The sequence below is a fragment of the Xenopus laevis genome, chromosome 3L, assembly GCF_017654675.1.
Source record: "Xenopus laevis strain J_2021 chromosome 3L, Xenopus_laevis_v10.1, whole genome shotgun sequence".
NCBI classification, from domain to species: domain Eukaryota; kingdom Metazoa; phylum Chordata; class Amphibia; order Anura; family Pipidae; genus Xenopus; species Xenopus laevis.
In genome coordinates this window covers 98,436,116-98,455,051 of record NC_054375.1, presented here as the reverse complement: position 1 = coordinate 98,455,051, position 18,936 = coordinate 98,436,116, and the positions used below count along the sequence as shown (strand labels likewise).

At 39.4% G+C, this 18,936-nt stretch overlaps 1 protein-coding gene across 2 annotated transcripts; it reads left to right on the top strand.

The window, feature by feature from the left end:
• Positions 1-4,742: 4,742 nt before the first annotated feature.
• ubl7.L (ubiquitin like 7 L homeolog) lies at positions 4,743-15,887 on the top strand. 2 transcript variants are annotated; one of them, XM_018252918.2, is made up of 11 exons: positions 4,743-4,921; positions 5,174-5,366; positions 6,578-6,697; positions 10,428-10,510; positions 11,112-11,196; positions 12,549-12,606; positions 13,088-13,218; positions 13,352-13,401; positions 13,488-13,658; positions 13,837-13,959; positions 15,555-15,887. In XM_018252918.2, exons 2-11 carry the CDS (start codon positions 5,204-5,206, stop codon positions 15,690-15,692), a joined length of 1,122 nt encoding a protein of 373 aa, XP_018108407.1. In that variant the 5' UTR covers positions 4,743-4,921; positions 5,174-5,203; the 3' UTR covers positions 15,693-15,887. The 2 variants fall into 2 exon arrangements, with proteins under 2 accessions (XP_018108407.1, XP_018108406.1); XM_018252917.2 differs by having other exon boundaries at positions 5,171-5,366.
• Positions 15,888-18,936: the final 3,049 nt, after the last annotated feature.

Below are 18,936 nucleotides of genomic sequence, written 5' to 3'. Positions count from 1 at the left end.
ATCCTGTCCGAATCCCGAACCGAATCCTGGATTCGGTGCATCCCTACTTTTTACTATATATAAAAAAGTGTGTAAACACATTTTTATACTATCTTTATTAAACTATTTTGTAAAAAAATATGTTCTCATGGTGTCTGAAGTATACGTCTTTGCAAATGTTATTTTAAAAAAAAACCTCTTATGTACTTTATATTGTATTTATATTGGTATTTTCTCTGTTTTAACCTTTTACCTATGTAACAAGCGCTCTGATTGGTTATCCAGAACACTTCTCTGATTGGTGTTTTTTCGTATAAATATCACTGGTTGTATAGAGTATCTTTAGTCTATGACTAAGTGCCCAGAAGGCACGAAACGCGTAAGGCCACCTCTGGGATGATTTATTTGCACAATAAAACTTTTTTTATTTGCATCTACTTGGAGTGAATTCCAGTTTTTGTGCCAGCCTACCACTGCAATTCGGATATCAGACTGAGCACTAACAAGATCTGGAAAGCAAACCTTAATTAGCAAGGCTTGTGTTCAGAAAATTAGGTACGTCTATAGCCCAAAGTCATGGTCAGGGAGCCCCAGAACACAAGGCCCAGAGTTCAATCCTTGTAGCAAGGTGCTCATTACAAATGCTAGGCAAAACATCTCAAATCACCCTGTGTGCCACTGCGCTTCAACTCTATTAAGGAGGCCATGGATAGGATATCAGTTTGAGATATAAAGTAAGGAGAGAACCAGGACTTGTATTTTCTCTATAGTGGATAGGCCAGGGACATCATTGGATCCAGTAATTCAGCCATCTAGAATGATACTTCTTACAGTATAAGATCTGCTAACAAGTACAACTCTCCTTTCATCTCCCACTTAAAAATTACTCTTAACAAGTTTGATATACAACAAAACCAACTTGCAAACATATTCTGCAAAACTTCCTAAATGTTATTAACATGTAGGTACAGATACACTGGCTGATCCTGTACATTATCTGACCAGTCAGCCCATGGGCCATACAGATAGATATTGTACGAGGAGCCACACACATTTGATGATCAGGTTTGACCAGAACCGATGATCAGAATGATCATAAATGATCAGATAAATGATAAATGATCAGAACCGCTACCAGTTGTTTCAGATTTGAAAATATTCGAACCTGTGTTATCTAAAGATCAATCAAAATCAGTAAATGGTTAGGATTGTCTAACCAGCATACCTGTACTGAAAAAGTTACAAGATTTTATCCATACATGCATGGCCAGCTTAAAGAGGTTATTCATCTTTGAGGTCGTTTTAATATGTTATAGAATACCTAGAAATTAGTCTTAATTATTTATATTTTATAGCTGTTTATTTGAGGTCACTGACCCCATCTAAAAAACAATGCTCTGTAAAGCCATAAATGTATTGTCTAGGGATGCACCGAATCCAGGATACGGTTTGGGATTCCGACAGGATTCGGCCTTTTTCAGCAGGATTCCGATTCGGGCCGAATCCTTCTGCCCGGCTGAACCGAATCCGAATTTACATATGCAAATTAGGGGTGGGGAGGGAAATTGCGTGACTTTTTGTCACAAAACAAGGAAGTAAAAATGTTTTCCTCTTTCAACCCCTAATTTGCATATGCAAATTAGGGTTCGAATTTGGTTTGGTATTCGGCCCAATCTTTCGTGAAGGATTCGGGGGTTCGGCCGAATCCAAAATAGTGAATTTAGTTCATCCCTAGTATTGTCATTGCTACTTTTTATTACTCATCTTTGTATTCAGGCCTCTCCTATTCATATTCCAGTCTCTTTTTCAAATCAATGCATGGTTGCTATAGTAATTTGGAACCCAGCAACCAGATTGCTGAAATTGCAAATTGGAGAAATACTCAAAAACCACAATAATAAAAAATGAAAACCAATTGCAAATTGTCCCAGAATATCACTCTCTTCATCACACAAAAAATGTATTTAAAGTTGAGCAATCCCTTTAAGAAACAAGACCTATGTCATAGTGATGTGTCGGTCGAGAAAACCTTGACCTGCACCTGCCTTACCCCTCCATTTATAGACACGTGACGGCCCACTCCGCTGATGACATCAAAAAATGGGTGGGGCAGGAGCAAGACTATAAAACAGGATGCTGGAAGTCTGCAGTTAAAGGTTGCATGTGGGGAGAGCGGCCAGAAGAGCTCAATACCCGCGACCCGCAAGAGGAGCAGCAAGGTTGGCCCAAACCCACGCGACCCATGGATATTAGGCACATCACTACTATGTCATATAATGTACCATCAGGGCCGCCACCAGGGGGGTACAGCTGTACTGGGCCCTGGGCTAAAGGGGGCCCAGCTGTGCTGGAAAGTTTATGTGGTGCCTGAAGCCGCGCCGAAAAGACCTGAAGCTGTGCCGAAAAGACCCGAAGCCACGATGAGACCGAAAGCCACGAAAAGACCCAAACTTGAAGTCCTGAATGCGGGAAAAGACCCGAAGCTACGAAAGGTGCCAAAGAAGCTAAAGAAGAACCTAAGGTAAGTTCCACTGAACACCAATGTTTTTTATTTTATTTTATTGAACCCCTGGCCACCAATACTTTTTTGAAATATTGTATGGGGCCCCTGACCACCAGCTTTTATGAGGGGCCTTGCGCCAATAGTTTTTTTAACTTATATGGGGGGCACAGACCACTAATGATTTTTTTTTTTAACTTGAAGGAGGGCTCTGACCACCAATGCTTTTTATAACTTGTGAATTAGGGGGTTTACTGTTTTTAGCACTGGTCTCTGTGTGGACTTTTTACTGTGGTGTGGAGAGGGCAGAATCTGAGGTGGGGCTTGGGGCGGGATCTGGGGTGGGCGGGGACCAGGGGTCCCACAAAATTTTGCTGTACAGGGCCCTGTGATATCTGATGGCGGCACTGTGTACCATAACTCCCAATATTGAAAAATAAAAACAGGGACAAAAAGTTGTGCCAGAGCACAGAGAAATTTCTTGAACATTCCAATTTTATGGCCACACCCCCTAATTATCATGTCCATTTTACAAAATTTGGCAGGTTATGAAGGTTTCAAAGCGTTTCTGGGAGTTTAAGTGCAATGTTTTAAGTGTTATAACAGTTTTGTTAATGAAAGTGAATTGACCTTTAAGCTGTGAGTCTCAGTCTCCCAAGAGACCTGCTTATCTTAAATATGTACAATTGTATCTTGGATTATTTTTAATTGTTACATAAGTGCGGCTGCTGACTGTTCTGGGCTCTTTGCCAAAAAGCCTCTAAATTTAATTAAGTTTCAGAAACTTTGTATCTTTTTCTGGCGTCAGTGCAGGAGATCAAAGAGAAAGTCGGGACATTTCAGTAAAACCAGGGACTGTGGGCTGAGCTGTCCAAATCAGGACTGTCCCACAGAAAACGTGACAGTTGTACCACATATTCCCATGCCCTTTACACCCTGCCCTGCAATTTGTATATGATCTGTTGTGTGTTAAGGTTACAAATGGCAACTGTGATGCCGTTAACAAAAGTTGTTTAACAAATAAGCCACCCCACCTCTAGGCTTGTTGTGAGTTATTTAAACTCTAAAACAAAACATTTTGTGCTATTTTTAGTAGAACAGTAGAAATTGCAGTGTTCCTTTTTTGTGTATGAATAAGGAAACGAGTTCATGTATCTCTACTTTCCCTGCAGTGGGATTCAGATTCTTTATATGAAGTGATAAGAGGCCAGCAACAAGATATCCGCTGGCAGCGCAGGTAGACATATCCACGGGAGGCGGTAGGATTAATATCAATAAGCGGCTTTATTTAAACATACATAGTGGTACATCAAGAGTGGGAGTATGAAGAACTAACGCGTTTTGTGCCCCAAACACTGGGCACTTCCTCAGAGTTCAGTGAGAGTGACGTCAAAATTCAGATAAATAGCTTTGAACACACGTGTTGCATATTAATCAATTGATTGGTATATATCGTGCTATGCAAATTCATATATCTTTAAAATATGTGCAATAAAAAGAAAAAGCATAAAGTCACACTATATATATAATTCATTAGTGTTAAGGGAACAAGAGTAAAGGTTATAGCTCGTGATTATTATGTGTAAAATTTATTAAAAGTGACAGTTAATTAATTAAAAGTTACATTAATTCCATAAAAGTGATTCTATAAATTGTAATAATATCATCTTTATAATGTTACTATTAAAAGACTAAGCATATAACTCTGTATACATTATGTACATATTGTCAAAAATTAAATCAAAATTGAATTTCGCTCTTAGAAAAAATGTAAGAGCAGCCATTATCCAAAAGCACATCTGGTAGCCCTCACCTCATACAGCGTCTGACAAGAACTCCCTGCACCCTTAGCTGGAGGCAGTTGTTCAGAGACAGCTGGAGGGCCACCTCCTCACATATAGGCTACTGGATAATAACAAAGCATGTTCCTCCATGTGAGCAAGTGACTCTTCTACTGTCACCTCACTACAACTGCTTCTATTCAAAATTGAAGTCAGTTCTGTGACAGCTGAGGGACAATCTTGCTCCACCCATGTGTGCTCATTGGCAGAAATCCACCAATCACTGCGCACACTGGATAAGCTCCATAGCCCCCATGCTGCTGCTATACACAGTAGAAGATGCGCAGATGCAAGTGCAGGGAATGAAATCTAATAGCTGATAAAGCGCACACATTAGAACTAACAAACCTGCTGCTCAACCGTAAAAAACAATGAGCAATATGATCAGTCAGGCTGGAAGAGATATAGGCGGGACTTAGTCACGCTGTGAAAGACATGGGGGCACGGCTTGTGCTGCTATTGCAGGGTTTTGCTTGTCACTCACAGATTTGACCACTTCCTGTTGAAGAGTTACTAGGACCCGCCTAGTTATGAGTTCAGCACAGTCACAGGAGTAGACAGCTCTTCCTGCTTCATTGATATAATTAGGGTTCTTTATGAGGTAAAAAGATATTTGTTTTAAACCATTTCATATGGGGGCCATATTCACGAATGCTTTGTATTCTTCCCTGGGACTTTTAAACTGGCCAGCAGCAGTGCAGAAATACCAGGCAAGGGAGAGTGTGTGTACATATAATATATACTATATACTGTTTTGCCTGATGTGATTTCTTTCTGACTTTAACCCTACCTCTGGCACACTGCTCACTTTCACTGACCTCCAGTGTTATGACCATTCTTTCTTTATTAGCAGTTCCCCAAAACCTTGGATCCAGCTCTTGCCATGTCAGAACTTCATATCTGTGTTCAACTAGCAGACCAGCCACTGGCTCCTAAATCCATTGTGCGCCTCCCTGGACCGGCTTCATGCGGCCATCAAGTGTCCGTGGTGAAACAGCTGATCACAGCCATGCTGCCCGAGTCAGTGCCTGACCCTGAGTTAATTGGTGAGGAAATGTTTTCATTCTGCATACACATCACATTGCTATATATAATAAATGAGAAATTTAAAGGGCTTGTTCACCTTTGAGTTAACTTTTAGTATGATGGAGAGAGTGCTATTCTGAGACAATTTGCAATTGGTTTTCATTTTTTTATTATGTGTGGTTCTTAGGGTTGCCACCTTTTGCCAAAAAAAATTCCTGCCGGTGGGGGCGGGTACACAAAGGGGCGTGGCGTGACGTCAAAGGGGGCGGCGCCACGGCGCAGCCAGGACAAGAACCGAAGGACAAGGTAAGTTTACAGGGGATTGGGGCTGGCCGAGGGGGTCTTTTTAAGGGTATTACAAATTTACCGGCAGCTACATTGCCGGTAAATTCGTAATACCGGCCTTGGCAGGTGTTTTACCGGCTAGGCCGGTAAAATACCGCCGGGTGGCAACACTAGTGGTTCTTGAGATGTTTCGTTTTTTATTTTGCAGTTCAGCAATCTGGTTGCTAGGGTCCAATTTACCTTTGCAACCATGCATTGATTTGAATAAGAGACTGGAATATAAATATGAGAGGCCTGAATAGATAAGACGATTAATAAACGTAGCAATAACCATAAATGTGCAGCCTTACAGAGCATTTGTTTTAGGTGAGGGTCAGTGACCCCCATTTGAAAGCTGGAAAGAGTCAGGAGGAAAAGGCAATCATTTAAAAACTACACAAAATAAAAAATGAAAACCAGTTGCTTAGACTTAGTCATTCTATAACATACTAAAAGTTAACTCAAATGTGAATCACCCCTTTAAATGTGGGGGGGGGCAGCCAATTTGTAAGATTTGCTGTGGGTACAGTACAGAACTTTTCGGAAGATTTCCCTTTTATGATGGCAGCAGCCCACTCTGCAGGAAAGTACCTGTCTCTTATGGATGGATTATATGGCAGCTTTTAATGCAGAGGACAAGCACCCCATATCAGCATTCCCCTTTGCTGAAAAGCACAGTGTCCACAGTGAGAAGCTGCCATTTTCAAGGTTAACAATAAGGGAGGTGCTTAACAGATTGGCACCTCCAGTCAATAGCATTGACTTGTCCTTTAAAAGTTTATTTTTTAAATATTCATACAACACATTTGCAAGCATAGCAGTTATCTTAATTACATCACTGTAGAATTTTCAGTTCATGTTGTCTTTAATGGCCTTGTTTATTTATCCTGTCATTTTAATTTCACAGATTTGATTTACTGTGGTCGCAGGCTTAAAGATGACCAGACACTTGAATTTTATGGAGTTCAGTCTGGAAGCACAATACATATTTTGCGCAGAGCATGGCCAGAACCTCCACCTAGGTCTGGTGAGTTTTAAATGTTATTGCTATTGAGAGCAGTATCAGTGTGGCCATTTCTGTTCCCTACACAGGCTTTCCTGCTATGGCAAAATCAGTTATCCAGCCAAAAACTGCATTCCCTCAATGTGTTGCATACTTCTTCGCAGAACCTGCAATGCACTGTACACCTCTACAGGCCAGTCTAAACAAATTGCACTAGAAAGTGTGCTGTTATATTGGTAAGGTTATATTTTGTTACTTAAATCATCTGCGTATATTTAAACACACCTCTGCACAATGCAGAAATGATAATGTTGGCACACATATTGTAGGACTGACAGATGCATGCTGCATAGCTAAATTAATGAGTTTTGTTGAAGATAATTTTCATTAATCCACACTGCATCCCTTTACAACTGCACAAAGGCTGGTGTGATTTTCTGATATGGGCTCCATGCTTTCCATAGTAACTACAACTGCATTAACAGATTAACTGAACACATTGTCCTTGGCACTGATCCATGGTACCCTTCTTACAGCTGAGGGACAGTTGAAATTATTCCACTTTGAAACAATTATCTGCTCTCTGACACCTAGGGGCCCATTTACTTAGCTCGAGTGAAGGAATGAATAAAAAAAACTTTGAATTTCGAATGTTTTTTTTTTGGCTACTTCGACCATCGACTACGACTTTGAATCGAACGATTCGAACTAAAACCATTCGACTATTAGACCATTCGATAGTCGAAGTACTGTCTCTTTAAAAAAAACTTCGACCCCCTAGTTCGCCACCTAAAAGCTACCAAAGTCAATGTTAGCCTATGGGGAAGGTCCCCATAGGCTTCCTAAGCATTATCTGGTCGAAGAAAAATCGTTTGAGCGATGGATTAAAAACTAATATCGCTAAATCCTTCGACTTCGATATTTGAAGTCGAAAGATTTAACTTTGACAGTCGAATATCGAAGGTTAATTAACCTTCGATATTCGACCATAAGTAAATTTGCCCCCTAGTATCACCTACCCAAATTAAAACCCTTATTGTAATCCAGGTGCCTTAGGTTAAACCACCAGTGTTAGATGTGGGACAATTCTAAATGTATTAATAGCTAAAGCCAAATATATCACATCAACATATTTGTCCTAAGTCAGTTTATTGTTCTTCAAAGCATGTTTTTGGCAACTACTGTTCCTTCATAAAAGCACACTGATTCTCAAAAAAAGTATAGCAATAACAGGTCCACTCCATACATTTTTACTACAATCGACCCTTCCTCATATAAATGACAGATGCTTTTGTCTATTACTGGTTTAATTGCATGAAAACACTAAAGCAATCCATGATACTGGTTTCAGTTCATATATCCTAGGATTCATTAGCAAGCTTTATATTTTTGTTCTTGTATTCTTTTTTTATTCTGCTATAAACAGTGCTTGAATTGGGGAGGGGTGCCCAGGGAAGCCATCACTCCACTTGCTTTATTCTGTGAAGTAGCGTCCCCTTAGTGGGATGCAAGAGTTTTGAATCCTGGAACTTTTTTATTGTAATATTGTCGCTTTCTTTTGCTCCCCTCACTTAAAGAACATAAGTTGAAAGAGCATATAAAAGATTACTGGGAGAGAAGAAGAGAGGAGATGGAAGTATTATACATGTGAAGTAGGTGGAGGCATCAGAGAGGGGGAAAAACAGAAAATGAAGGTAGAAAACAGTAGCTATGACAGATTGCGAGAGAATGATATATATTAAATAATGCACTGTGTTTTCATAAGCTGAATTGGAAGCCAAGAAAAGTCATATGCACTTGGCTACCATTTACTTTGGTAAATCTATGCATGCTGGGCATCAAACTGTCCATTAGAAAGAAATAGCAAAATGGAAGTAGCAAAATTGCTTTGGTTTAAAGTGAGCGATGGGTAGAAAAAAGGTAGGGGAACCCTTCCTTAGAGGGTCTAACGAAATGTTTTCTTGGCTCTGTAGTCAGATTTAAGCTAATGAAGCCAGCATGGAGCTGGGAGCTAGGCATGTCAGTTCTAGGCCAGAACTGAAACAGTTGTAAGCTCATGGAGCCATGTGTAAGGGAGTGATGTCTATTGGCCTCTTGGTGTTATTTACTTGGCTACCACTGGAGGGCAACATGTAACTACTAGAACTGCTACAGTTAAGACTGAATGAAATGGGCAATTGCTATTTACAGAAGCATGAAATAACATGTCAGATGCAATGTATAAATACAAACTAGAGTTTTTTTCTCAGATATTCAGCTACAATTACTGAAGCATTTGTAGGAGGAATCTATAGCCACTACTAGGTCAGGAAATATCTGTCATAGGCACCAAAAGCAAGCTATGGACATAAAGCAACTTCTGCCACTTATTTTGTTAAGTGGGTGGGATTCATCCTATATTATCTAGGCACTATGACTGGTATGATACATATTCTAAAAAATATATGGGGAAGCACTGTCTAAGCACACAGTGCTTCCCTCTGCACTGGAGCCAGAGTTCTCCTTTAAGTAGAAATATTACAACAATGCGTAATATCACACAGGAAATATGTGTAAGTTCATTTCCTGTCTTACTTTGTGTAACTTTAATACTTGCCAATCTTTGTCAAATGAGAAATATGAGTGATGCTTCACCCAGGAATGGCAGTTAAGCGGCAGGGATTTTATATGAACCTGGTAAAGGTTTGCCATATCTGTTTTGGGTATGAGGAATTTGCTGGGCTTGTGCAGTTTCTAGGCCTGACCGGTGTAACCTTCAGCCCTAAATATGTAAAACAACAATTGCAAGCATCACACCGACAGCTGAAGGACCACAGGTTGACTACAGGGACCTACTTATCTATGACCTACGACTTATTATGACCTACAAATCCTAGGAGAACTTTTTATGAAAAGGAGGTTAAATGTTGCAGGAAACATCTGAAAGTTTTAAAGCCTGTTACAGGGATCATGCAATCCATTACCAACTCTGGACATGTAGAACCATTCTGCATATGATCCTGCCTATTAATATGTGAATAACAAGCAATATGCCTCACTGGCTTGATTTCAAACAAAATGACTCCTACATTTAAAACATTTGGATACATCCTAGTAATGGAAGCTTGAGGTCACAGCAAAGTGCCCACACTCATTAAAAATATTTAAATCCAATTATTCTGCAGAAAAATTATTTGAGGCAGAAAATGAGTCATGAGCATGTGATTATGCAGATTGTAGCTGTAAATCTTCCATCTGCATAATGAGAACACAGGGCAAACCATCTGGGGGTACTACATTTATAGAAGAGCAAATGCTTTTAGCATAAACAGGATGTTTGTCCATTAGAGGATATATGAACTTTCTTGGTGTATAAATAATGTATATATGTTGCCCTTCAAGTGGTAGCATCTGCAAAAAAAAAAAGGAACTAAACATGTAAGCTGCTTTTCCTCCTCAGACCTTGAGAAAAGATTTACAGTCGTTTTCTGATTTGACACCTCCTTACAAACCATAATGCACGGCCTATTGTATATGGTGGAAATGAACCTTATGTTTAGATATTCTAGATTCCATCACTCTAAATTTTTCTGTACATTTTGTAAGAAATGGATAATCTGTATGGTTCCCTTTCAGTATGTTACCTTCTAGATATCCATGCTGTTGAATTCTGTCCCTCTTACTGCTGTGAAAGTTTTTGGATATAATATACATAGAGCCAATATTTAGTGCACTTCTGTCTAATCTACTTCTTCTACCCTAAATGTACCACCAGAGCCAGTAGACAAAGTGGCTGCCAGCCGTGAATTTCGAGCACTGCATACAGCGCTGCACACAAGTTCTGCCTACCGGGATGCTGTGAGTATCTTTTACATTGACCGGTAAAACAAAGGTACACAACCTGAAATAAAAGTTTTGCAGAGATTCTGCCGGAGTTCTCCTTTCTTTTTTTGTTTTTCGTTAACTGGCACAGTGGAGTGGCACAGAGCAACTTATATGGAAGTAGAGCACGCAACTTCATCCAATTGTACAGATCACCGATCCTTCCACTTTGCTCATGGCCCATCACATTAGCATAGCATTAATTGCTGGCTATGTGATAAGCACTATGTAAGGCATGCAGATCATGTAACTGCTGTCTTTGCTAAAAAAATACCAACTAATGATTTAAAAAAAAAAAAAATAAGCAAGTTGTTATTTTCACAATCTTCACTGTGTGGCAGTAGTTGAAATAGCAGTTCTCTCAAATTTGTGCTGAACTAGAAGTCTTGCATTTTATATTTCTTTATTTTTTAGAGTTTTAGACATAGATCCAGCGGCAGGAAGAACTAAGCAAACCGTTTTTTACATAATGAAAATGAACAGTTGTGGGTGTATATACCGTTTAAGTTTTGTGTTCCCTTATAACCATTTGTTTTCTCTTACTCTTCTCCTGTCTTCATATATCCTTTTCATACAGGTATTCAAGCTCCTAGGCAACAGGGAATCCTTGGAACAGATAATTGTGGCCACACCTGGCCTCAGTGCTGACCCTGTTGCCATGGGTAAGTGAATTAATAGAGTAATAAAGCGAGGAGCTGGAAGATGTTGTTGAATGCGTTTTAGTGTGAAATAGAAATTGGCATGCACTGATCAATAAGCCAAATCGCCATCTTATTGACTAATTGTTATGGTCCTACACTGATGCAAATTTGTTGCAAGAATTTTAATAAAACAAAAATTTCCTACACTGATACAATTTTATCACCCTTATGTGACAGTATCAGGATTGATCATTCAAAAACAGAAATGATGAACTCCAATTGCACCGATAATGTATCATTAGTCAACATGTAGCATAATAGGTACAGTACACTGGGTCTGTCCTCCGTTTGTATGCACTACCTTTGGTTATTTAACCTATTGTGTTCATGTCCAAACTTTTGGTGTTGCTTTAACACAAGATCTACGGAATAGGCCATACCTACTTAGGTGCCTCTGAGAGGACAAAGTGTCAGTTTACTCTCCTTGGACACCATGTAATTAACACTTGTGCTATACTTCAAGGTCCAGCATACAAGGTGTTGATTTGTCCGTTGTTTTTCCCACAATGGGAGCTACCTAATTTCTTTTACTATAGACACCCTCCTGCTCCCCACCCCCAACTCATACTACTATTATAGGGCATATAGACTGATGTAATGATCTAGGTGGGACCAGTATTTTCATTACTCAGATATATTGCAATCCCTACAACTGTGAAATCAGATCGGGATACATCATATTTTTAAGTGTTTTTATATTTAATTAATTCCCTCTTTTCATTTTAAATGAACTTTTAAATGTTATGTTTTATTGAGTGATTCCTTCTTCTGCAGTGGAATGCGTACTGTTGCTTACGTTATTAGCACTATTGCACTTTATTAACTCTTAATTGTTTATCACAAGATATAATAATGACAACATATCAAAGTGTGGACAAAATAAATTTATTTTGAATGAATTTATTTGCACTCATCAAAAAAAATTTTTAAGACATTAATTATTCCTTTCATGGTTTCCAAGTTACACACATAATCTAATTATATTTATTAACAAGGCCGTGCGACCTCGTTAGCTCTTTTTTGCAGTTCCTTTCTTTCTGGTACAAATTCATGTTAATTTTTAAGAGCTGTCTGCACGTCTAAGATTAAAGGACTTCTAAACAGTGGTATGAGTGGTTAGAAGGTGCGGAAAAACAAAGAAACCCAATATGTAGCATAATAGGGCTGCATTTCAGCAGTGATGCAGTTAATCAAATGTCTCTTTGACCATCCACTTGTGTGGCTGCACAAGAATCAGTTGTTAACCTAAAGATTTTCCTGTGTGCTCAAAGTGACAAATCTGCCTCATTAAACAACTATATCTCTGTCACCAGGAGTTCTACAAGATAAAGACCTCTTCATGGTGTTCACTGATCCCAGCATGCTAGACACGTAAGTGTGACCTCAGAAAGTTGGCTTCGTTGATTAAGCTGGCCATACACACAAATCCTCGCTTTGGCTAGGTCACCATATGGCCAGATCTTTGCCTGATTTGGCCACCAACAGACACAGCCAAACCAGGCTGATCCGATTGTTTGGCACCTGGGCCAAAAATTGGAACACGTGCAGATCCATAATGCAAGGACTGCATCTGTGCGACTGCGATTTTGCAACCTATGAGACAGACAGATGGCTGTTTTTCCACCAAATATAGATAATCAGGCTGAAGTGAGGCTCCCATACAAGGCCCAATAAACTTCTGACTAGGTCTAGAGTGGCTTAGCTTATATCACCTGTGTATGGCTAGTTTTAGAAGAAGCTTGTAGGATTTAAGACATGAGGCAAAACCACTAAAAGATGCATAGGAAGTAGCTTTAGCACTGTAGAGACTATTTAGGAAACTTTGAAGCTATATGTTATCTCTGCCTTTCAGACTGGTGTCATCTCATCCTGCCCTGGTAAATGCAATTATACTGATTCTACATTCAGTGAGTGGCTCTTCTGCCTTACCACCTCCAGATACATCTGCTCACACAGTCCCTCCTGCCACTCTCCACATGCCAGGTGAGAATACTATTTCCATTGCATGGCCATAGTGATAATGAAGCACTTATCTTGCTGACACCCTCTGTTCACTTACCACAGTTTTATCACTTTTTTTTCCCTTCCTTGCTAATTCTTATTTTTTACTTATTAGGTGGTTTTCTGTTTGATGGTCTTTCAGATGAAGAGGATGATTTTCCACAGGTAGTGAATATATTTTGTGCAAAAATAAGATGATTAAATTTTGTAAGCACATGTGTAAATGGTGCCCTCTCACTGTTTTCTTTCAGCAAGCGGCTAGTTCTTTACCCTCCACTAGTACTTCTGGTCCACGTCCAGCTTCCCTTGGATACACAGGAGCAGCCGGACCCCGTCCTATCACGCAGAGTGAGCTTGCCACAGCTCTAGCACTTGCCAGTACCCCGGAGAGTAGCTCTCACACCCCAACTCCTGGAACCCAGGTCGGTATTCATCCACCTTGTTTGTAAGAAATACTCTGTGCATTCATTTTTGTTTACATCTTTATCCATACATCCCTTTCTGAGATGCTCTTATATTAGGTGTAAAGTTTTTATGTTACTATTGTAAATGTACTGTAAAAACTGCATGTTGCAAGATAAACTGCTGTATGTCATGCAGGGTCACTCCTCTGGAACATCCCCTATGTCATCCAGCGTGCAGTCAGGAACACCAATTACAAATGACTTGTTCAGCCAGGCTCTTCAGCATGCTCTACAGGCCTCCAGCCAAACTCCGCTACAGGTGAGTTGCACAACTGTGTGAGTAGCACATTCTATAATTCCCACAGGAAAAAAATCCCAGGATTTGTAAATGCTATGTAAAAGCTTTGTTTCCTGTTGTTATTGGTGATTTCTCTTACAAAGTGGCAGTTTGCTTTATGGTTTCTAGCTATCTTATTGTAACAGAGCATTTAGGCCACTGGAATTTGATATCCTATCTAGAACCCATGGTTTTACATCCCTGCAGGTAATTTAGTCCTTTAAAGCAACGACCAAGAGCAGTTCTGGACAAAATGCCTGTAATATTCACTTCAATGGCAGTAGCCTACACCCACGTAGTGCACTTTTGGGTCAGATGAATGTTCCTCAAAAAGACTGACTTCCATGCCCCTGCCATTAAAGGGAATGGGAAGCGATTTTAGGTGCCTCCGTTTGTCAGACAACAAAATTAATGATTGTGTGACATTTCCCTTACAGGATTAATATGCATTGACTAAGAGAGAAAAAGCTTGTAAAGGAATAACTCCTCTCTGTTTATGAATCAGTTAATAGTGCTGGTCCAGCAGAATTCTGCACTGAAATCCATTTCTCAAAAGAGCAAACAATCTGAAAGATTTGAAATCTGACATGGGGCTAGACATTTTGTCAATTTTCCAGCTGCCCCATGCCATGTGACTTGTGCCTGCACTTTAGAAGAGAAATGCTTTCTGGCATAAAAACAGAGAAATCTGTTTTTAGATTTACCTATACTAGATATACTATGACCTGGATGAATGAAAATCTTCATAGTCATACTGGCAGGCTGCTGTTTTTCCTTCTCAATGTAACTGAATGTCAGTGAGACATGGGTTTTTACTATTGATTGTTGTTCTTAGATCTACCAGGCAGCTGTAATCTTATGTTAGGGAGCTGCTATCTGGTTACCTTCTTACTGTTCTTTTGTTTGGCTGCTGGGGGGGAAAAAGGGAGGGGTAGATATCACTCTAACTTGCAGTACAGCAGTAAAGAGTGATTGAAGTTTATCAGAGCACAAGTCACATGACTTGGGGCAGCTGGGAAATTGACAATATGTCTAGCCCCATGTCAGATTTCAAAATTGAATATAAAAAAATCTGTTTGCTCTTTTGAGAAATGTATTTCAGTGCAGAATTCTGCTGGAGCAGCCCTATTAACGGATAAAAATGTTTTTTCCCATGACAGTATCCCTTTAAGCACATAAAATTAATGAAATGCTGTACTTTATGTAAATGGAAAAGACTGGGATGATATTTCTTTAAAAGACTTTATTTGTAAGTCTGTTAAATATTGTCCTCAGACTAAAAATGCCTGTCTGTAATTTAAAACTATAAAAAATATTTTGTTTTGTGTTTTTGAGTGGGAATAATTAATTCATGAACAACATTTTTAATGCCGGCATTGGTTTATGGTTGATATCCTCCTGTCTTTATGATCAATGCTGAGATGCCAATATTCATTATTAGCCCTGGGCATTCACTAGAATGTTGCCCATAAATGGTTATTGTGGCCAACCAGAATTACCCACTTTTATCTGTGTGATAATAACTTCTTCATAGAGGAATTTACCATGTGTCCTGACACTTCTCTCTCTTTCATAAGAGTCAATGGCAACCACAGCTCCAGCAATTGCGTGATATGGGTATCCGTGATGAGGAACTCAGTCTGAGGGCTTTACAAGCTACTGGAGGGGACATCCAGTCTGCCCTGGAACTTATATTTGCAGGAGGTGCTCTCTAATGGCAATTTTAACCTCCCGAGACTTGGCAGCGTCTGTTCCTCATCTTTGTTACAAATCATTGGACTCATTCAGCACAAAAAGGAATGCTGCACATTATTTGGCATTATAATTGTACAGATTTTAATCTTCGCCTTACCCCTATTTATTTAAATTTGTATTTGCATGTAAACACTATTAAAATGTACCACATTCCTTCTAAAAGTATACTGCAATTACCCATTCTTTTATCTATTGAAGTGAGCCATAAAAATTCTCCAACTGCTACTTATGCAGTACAGTATGTAAACAGGTACCGTTAGTAAATCACGAAGTGCCGAAATGACGTCACGCTGGCAAATTTTCGCCAGCGTTAGCCACTTCGCCCTTGGGGCGAGGGCCCTAAGGACAATTTTGTTAAAGGAAAAAAATAAATGTCTGTATTTAATAGGTGTATAACATACCTCTATAAACAACAGTATTTCAGTTGATCTCAGTATTTTTGGAATGGGCGTGTGCTCGACATCAGCCTCCCTATAGCAATTCTTGCTGGCTGCACTGAAATATTAAAGACAAGCACTAATTTTCCCCCATCCATTTCTGAATTATTTACTCCCCCCTTTCTAGTAGTCCCTGGATATTTAGTTTCTAAATCATAGTCACAGGAACAATACTTCTTTTTGAACATTAGTTCAATTAAACCGGTATATATTTAAAGGAGAACTAAGCTTAACTAAGGAAGTAGGCAACATATAGTTGTACATTATGTTTTGGGTTTATGTACCAGCCCAAGGCATCCATAGTCCTTTAGCAGGGAAGATTTGTGCCTCCAAAGATACCCAGTAGCTCCCCATCTTCTTTTCTGCTGATTCACTGCACATGCTCTGTGCTGCTGTCACTTACTGAGCTTAGGGACCGACTCAAAATATACAATACTCAGAATATAAATGGCACAATTTTAGGCTGACTAATAATTAATACAGATAACTATTACATGACAGAAACCAGTGCAATTAGCATCAGAATCTAATAATCAGCCTTCTAGCATTAGCTTATATTATAGGCCAACCTCATTTTCTGCTTGATAATTTGCGACAACCCCCTAAGCTTAGCTTCTCAACAGCTTCTCAGAGCCCACTGAGCATGTGAGTGTCACAGACACTTTCCAAGATGGTGACCCCTTGTGACAAGTTTGAAGTCCTGGATCATTGCTGCTGTTGAGAAGCTGACACTTTAGGCTGATGCAATGAATTCAGTATACAAAATATGGCATTAAGCATAAGAAATAACAATAAGCATACATATTACTATTCAAAACAATAGGCAAAAAGTATGTGCAGTGCAGCTCTCTTAATTGCACAAATGTTGAAAAACAGGGGTATACTGCTTTTAAATATGACCCAATAAGATATGTAGCCTGTGCTTTAGCTGTTTTTGATATTGGCTCTGCTGGATACATGACAGGAGCCCAGAGGTAAACATGTTATTAGAGCCGTGAGAAAACTTGGAGGCTGGTGCTGTTTTTACTGTATGTACATGAAAAAGAGAAGTCTTGCTACTCTTGCAATAGTTTTTCCTCTATTTCCTCCCACTGATGATAAGAGGTTTGCTGCAGTACCCCTTTTGTAATAACAGTAACTTTTCTTTTCCTCTTTATCTCATCGTGCAATGCACCCCAACACGACTCTCTACAAGTTGCTTGTTTTTCTTATTATAGCTTGTGTGTCAATGTTATGTGATGTGTAGTCATTATGTAAACAAAATTAAGTTCATGCTTTTAGGCCATGGACACACTGAGAGTTGGCCCTGATTGTCTTAGCTTGTGTGTTTTCTGCAGGCAGAGAGAAGCGGAACCACTCTTTTCCGCATTTCCATGCATCTGTGCTGAAAAACGCAAAAGAAGGTATTTTTGGGTCGATCTCCACTCTGTGTAAATGCACACAGGAAAAAGCTGTATTTTTTCAGTGCAGATAAACGGAGCTGGATAAGGGAGTGGACCTGCTTATCTCTGTCTACAGACAAAAACACAAGCTGAGCCAATGCTCTATGTGCCCGCAGCTTTAGGCAGATGGCTCGCTTCTTGCTGTGCATTAGCATAAAAAATATATATGTAGGGAGTGGAAAACATAGTAATGAAATACTGCAGTAACGCATATGTACATGAACCAAACCAGGCACAACTGTGTACAAATAATAATGGTCGCTAGCTATCTTGTCTGTTTTATCTATCATTTGTCACTTCAGTATTTGTTTTTGAAGACACATTGGGGTTCATTACTGGCCAGTAAACCATACCAACCAACCAATCAATTATTAGCTGTATGAGGCAGCTGCATGCAGAACAATGAAAGCAAAAATTCAGTTGCTTGATATGGGTAACTACCCTGGTGCAAATTGTGCCCCATGTTGATAAATGAGCCCCAGTTGATACACTTCCTTTGTGTCTGATTGTAAAGTTGCAACAAATATAGCAAAAAGGGTTGAAATATATTCGCAACTGCACAACATGACTATATAAAGTTCTGGAGCACTGTCCACTAAAGGTTATTAAATATAATCAGCCTAGCAGTGAAAGTAGTGAGATGTTAAAGGAAAACTATACCCCCAAAAGGAATACTTGAGCAACAGTTTATATCAAGTTAAGTGGCATATTAAAGAATCTTATTAAACTGGAATATATATTTAGGTAAATATTGTCCTTTTACATCTCTTGCCTTGAACCAACATTTCGTGATGGTCTGTGTGTTGTCTCAGAGATCACCTGACCAGAAATACTTCAACTCTAACTGTAACAGGAAGAAGTGTGGAGGCAAAAGACAGAACTCTGTTAATTGGCTCATGTGACCTAACAAGTATGGTTTGTTTGGTATGTTTGTGTGCACCGTGAATCCTACGATCCCAGGGGGCGGCCCTTATTATTTAAAATGGCAATTTTCTATTTATGATTACCGAATGGCACAGACTACTAAAAGTTTATTATTATGAAAATGGTTTATTTACATGAAGCAGGGTTTTACATATGAGCTGTTTTATGCAATATATTTTTATAGAGACCTACATTGTTTGGGTGGTATCGTTTTCCTTTAAGGGGAAGAAGCAGCAATATATATCAGGGTGGAGGAGTAGCGGGCAAGAAATATGCATGGGTAGAGGAATGTTGCTGATGCTGAATGATATGTGATTAGTGCTTTTCTCCACACCCACACCACATTCCAGTACTGGAGTTAATGGTGTGTTTTAACACTTTATCCATTGACACAAACTAAG